This window comes from Ostrea edulis, chromosome 1 (genome assembly GCF_947568905.1).
Source record: "Ostrea edulis chromosome 1, xbOstEdul1.1, whole genome shotgun sequence".
NCBI classification, from domain to species: domain Eukaryota; kingdom Metazoa; phylum Mollusca; class Bivalvia; order Ostreida; family Ostreidae; genus Ostrea; species Ostrea edulis.
The window spans coordinates 85,577,678-85,583,018 of record NC_079164.1 but is presented as its reverse complement, the minus strand read 5'-3'; the positions used below and the strand labels follow the sequence as shown (position 1 = coordinate 85,583,018).

Sequence of the window (5,341 nt, the reverse complement as noted above, 5' to 3'; positions counted from 1 at the left end):
ATGTAAACTTTTCTGACCCAGTGACTCTTCAAAAGAAGATTTTTAATGATTTTCTCTATATATTAGTATGTAAAACTTTGATCCCATATTGTGGCACCACCCTACCCCTAAGGGCCCAATGGTTCTTGAGAAGATTTTTAAAGATTTTCTCTATATAGTATTATGTAAACCTTTGATCCCCTATTGTGGTCCTATCCTACCCCCAGGGGCTATGATTTTAACAAAATTGAATCTGCACTATGTCAGGAAGCTTTCATGTAAATTTGTACTTTCCTAGCCCAGTGGTTCTTGAAAAGAAGATTTTTAAAGATTTTCCCTATACATTTGCATGTAAAACTAAAAGTGTCCCTATATATTTGTATGTAAAACTTTGATCCCTTATTGTGGCCCGATCCTACCCCCAGGGGCCAAAACTTTAAGAAATTTGAACCTGCAGAATGTCAGCAAGCTTTCATGTAAATCTCAGCTTTTCTTGCCCAGTGGTTCTTGAGAAGATTTTCCCTATACATTTGCATGTAAAACTTTGATATACATATATAATGTAGTGTAGATTCATGTACATGTACCTCGACAATAAAAAAAAAAGGGGGGGGGTGGTCTATTAATTTTTTACAAAGTATTATATAAGATCCTGTTCTGAAGAACAATGCAGTGACATTTTTATGACTCTGAAATTGAAGATGCGGGGCTTATTGATTTGAAGATGCGGGGCTTATTGATTTCGTCCAGTCCAAATCTTTAACCTTGCTCAAAACTTTTGAATGGTGAGGGATTGGGCTGTCATATTCTGTATGTGTATTCATTGTGATAAGACCTTTCTTTGGTGTCAAAGAGTTTCACCTTGTAACCCTCACCTTGGAGTTTGACCTACATGTACTTTAAGAAAAGGTAAACCTAGACAATATCTCCTTAAGTATTTAAGTTGGGACTTTCATATTATGTTTATAGATTTCTTATTACAAGACCTCTCATTTGTTTCCATAAATTTTGACCTTGTGATTTTGAATTTTGACCCAAATTTCAAAACCTTCCTCACAACTTTTTGAATGGTGAGTGCTAGGGCTCTCATATTTCAATCATATGTGCATTCCTTGTGACAAGACCTTTCATTTAGTACCAAAGTGTTAGACAGTGTGATCTTGGAGTTGACCTACTTCTAAGAAAAGTATCCTAGGCAATATCTTCTGAATCATTTTGAAGTAGGGTTTTCATATTCAGTATAGAGATTCCTTATAACAAGACTGTTCATTTCATATCATGATCTTATGACCCTGACCTTGGAGTTTGACCCAGATTTCAAAACTTAACCTTACTCCTGACTTTTGAATGGTGAGTGATACAGGTCTGATATTTTCCTATGTGCATTCCTTGTGACAAGGTTTTTATTTTGGTACCAAAGTCTTGACCTTGTGATCTTAACCTTGGATATAAGATCTACTGTGGAATCATTTAAATTCATGGGGGGCAATGTTCATGGGTAAGCAAAATATTGCTGGTTCGTGGGGACTTAATTTTGTGGGTAAGCGATACGATGTCACTAGGAGAGATAACTCTACTTGGTTTTAAAGAAAATGTTTGAGGACACGTAAATTTGTGGGTAAGAGTGACCCAGAAAATCAACGAACAACAACTTTCTTTTGAAGTCATGATCTTTGACTTTGTCATAGACCTTGACCTATGGGTTTAACCCAAATTTCAAAGCTTTAACATACCACTCACAAGTTTTGAAGTTTTGAATGTTGAGTGATAGGGCTCCCATAATTTCTTATGTGCATTTCTTGTGACAAGACCTTTCTCATGGTAGCAATTTTTTGTGACCGTGACCTTGAAATTTGGATTTCTTTAAAGAATAGTTAATTTAGGCAATATCTCCTGTATTATTTAAGGAAGGACTTTCATATTTTTATACAGATTCCATATAATGACCTTTCATTGGTTTCTTTTTTGCCACCTGGATCATAGTGTTTCACAAACACATCTTGTTTCAAAACAATATACAAGCATCCTCTTGTACATTGGTCCATAGTGGGGCAACAGTGGGCATTCTGTGTTGCATGAAATTATGTAGAAAATAAATCTTTTACAATCCTTCTCTCAAGAAAAAACTAAAAGATGGATAAATAATATGCATATACTGTATCCTTAATTGTGTTCAAACCATCCACGAGGTTAAGATTGGAACATCTTAAGGATGTCATAATCCATGAGGTTAAGATTAAAGCAGCTTAAGGATGTAATAATCCATGAGATTAAGATTGGAACATCTTAAGGATGTCATAATCCATTAGGTTAAGATTAAAGCAACTTAAGGATGTAATAATCCACGAGGTTAAGATTGGAACATCTTAAGGATGTCATAATCCATGAGGTTAAGATTAAAGCAGCTTAAGGATGTAGTAATCCACAAGATTAAGATTGGAACATTTTAAGGTGGCTCACTACACCAAGAAATGGTTTCTTAAATCAGTACGAATTGATTTAATTATAAAAGATATAATGATATACAATAAGTATATATATGCCAAAAAGGCAAAAAATATACAAATTTGGATAAAAACATGAATTTCAAAAAAATTATTTCAACACATATGAATAAAAGACTCTGGGGGATTTGAACTCGAGATCTGCGGTTCACCAGCCCAATGCTTTAACCACTGAGATCTGTGGTTCACCAGCCCAATGCTTTAACCACTGAGATCTGTGGTTCACCAGCCCAATGCTTTAACCACTGAGATCTGTGGTTCACCAGCCCAATGCTTTAACCACTGAGATCTGCGGTTCACCAGCCCAATGCTTTAACCACTGAGCTACGATGATAGACAAACAAGTCGATTGATACAAATACTGTAGGTGGTTTTAACTTCGCGGTGTTAAAAGTTTGTGGTTTTTCATATTGGTCTAATTGCGGTGGTTTTATTTTCGCGGAATTCAAATTTTATTTTGATTACTGGTAACTGTTCAAAACGTATTGTGTCACACTTGCAAAATGATTGCAGTTGTTTTAATTTCGCGAAAAAATCCGCGAATATAGCAAAATTAAAACCACTGCAATCATTTCCCCATTTACAGTAATTTCACAAAACATTTAAATCACAATATTGAGATGTGGTGTCATACAGAGTATAAGCTTTAGTGTAGTGAGCTACCTCAAGGATGTAATAATCCACGAGGTTAAGATTGGAACATCTTAAGGATGTCATAATCCACGAGGTTAAGATTGGAACATCATAAGGATATAATAATCTATGAGGTTAAGATTGGAATATCTTAAGGATGTCATAATCCACGAGGTTAAGATTGGAACATCTTAAAGATGTCATAATCCACGAGGTTAAGATTGGAACATCCACAAGGTTAAGATTGGAACATCATAAGGATATAATAATCCATGAGGTTAAGATTGTAGCATCTTAAGGATGGCACAATCCACGAGGTTAAGATTGGAACATCATAAGGATGTCATAATCCACGAGGTTAAGATTGGAACATCCACAAGGTTAAGATTGGAACATCATAAGGATATAATAATCCATGAGGTTAAGATTGTAGCATCTTAAGGATGGCACAATCCACGAGGTTAAGATTGGAACATCATAAGGATGTCATAATCCACGAGGTTAAGATTGGAACATCTTTAGGATGGCATAATCCACGAGGTTAAGATTAAAGCAACTCAAGGATGTAATAATCCATGAGGTTAAGATTGGAACATCTTAAGGATGTAATAATCCATGAGGTTAAGATTGGAACATCTTAAGGATGTAATAATGCACGAAGTTAAGAGTAAAACATCTTAAGGATGTAATAATGCACGAAGTTAAGAGTAGAACATCTTAAGGATGTAATAATCCACGAGGTTAAGCTAGGAACATCTTAAGGATGTAATAATCCATGAGGTTAAGATTGTAACATCTTAAGGATGTAATAATCCATGAGATTAAGATTGGAACATCTTAAGGATGTCATAATCCACGAGGTTAAGATTGGAACATCTTAAGGATGTCATAATCCATGAGGTTAAGATTAAAGCAGTTTAAGGATGTAGTAATCCACGAGGTTAAGATTGGAACATCTTAAGGATGCAATAAAGGACTAAAGGTTTACATTGGAATGGTTTGACATAACAACACAGGACTGTATGATGGAAAATGATATTTTTTGCATCTTTAGATAATGCAAATTCAGATGATCCTTTGGCCCAGAATGGGGCTAAGGTAGATGTCAAAAGATTTATCATGGCATAGTTTAGGCCAAATGTATAGATATGCCAGCATTCTGAGACAAGTGGCTTATGTACACATTGTAGTTGTACTATGGCAGGTTTTCATGTAACTGTTTGGCCACTATTTATGAGCCAGTTTTAGAATGGAAAACACCAAGGGTCCATAGTGTATAGGATTTATACCTCTGGTTGAGTACTCTTAAATTTGTGGTCAATTCATTGAATTTTCATACTAATCATGAAATTCTATTTTGTATGATATCATTTGACATAATTTTCTCATTTTTCCAGCAATATACTGTGTTTTTGCCTTCCAAAAAATACTGGACAAAGTTAGTGGCCGAACATGGACACCCCCTTGCCGAGATGAAGACACCTAATGGCTCCAAAAGTACCCAGTTCCCACACATCAAACGAATCTCCCCATCAAATATGTGGTGAACTGACAGACACAATACCGACGTCATGTGTATATAGTCAGTGTTGTAGACATTGGTGGGAAAGGCCTACACAGCTGTGTTGTTTACAGATACTCCAAAAATAGACTTACGATAACCACCTTAACTTGTACTACATACAGGTTCAGAGACAGTGGCTGAAGCAGACTGATTGGTCTGACATTATTTGGGTGTTGTTTAAATGACATCAGTTGACTCGCTTTTTGACACATTTAACAGGTGATGTATTAGTTGTTAGAGATATTCAAATAAATAAATTGATGTAAGAAAAATGAATTCCAACTGTTTTCCCTAACAAGAATGAATGGGACTTTGTGTGTTTGTTTGAAGTTTTAGTGAAGAGTAGTAAGATTTTGTAATAGGGCGGGCTTCAGTTTTCACCTTTAGTGATGGAGTACATGATATTTGCTGGCTATTGGTAAAATCAAATTCTGGGAAAGGTAAGTATTTAAATTCAGTATTTAACAAGTGTCTTAAATCTCAGATTCACATTCATGTTGATTAAAAACTCGTAATCCAAGTTTCACTAAAACATTTCAGATTGATATTGGTTTTCCACCAAATAGACTCTCAGAAAGCATGATACACTATCAAAAGCACAGACTGTAAAAAATGTTGCTGACTTTATCAGAAGATGTTGCTGACTTTATCAGAAGACAGA

The 5,341-nt window shown here is 35.3% G+C and overlaps 1 protein-coding gene across 1 annotated transcript in view; it reads left to right on the top strand.

Annotated features, from left to right (window-relative positions):
* The window catches only part of LOC125676955 (mRNA cap guanine-N7 methyltransferase-like), a 33,183-nt gene extending 28,227 nt beyond the window's left edge, over positions 1–4,956 (top strand). Inside the window, exon 11 of the mRNA XM_048914849.2 lies at positions 4,514–4,956. Within this exon, the coding sequence (XP_048770806.2) occupies positions 4,514–4,602 (89 nt within the window). The 3' untranslated portion in view covers positions 4,603–4,956. The remainder of the gene's footprint in view (positions 1–4,513) is intronic.
* Positions 4,957–5,341: the final 385 nt, after the last annotated feature.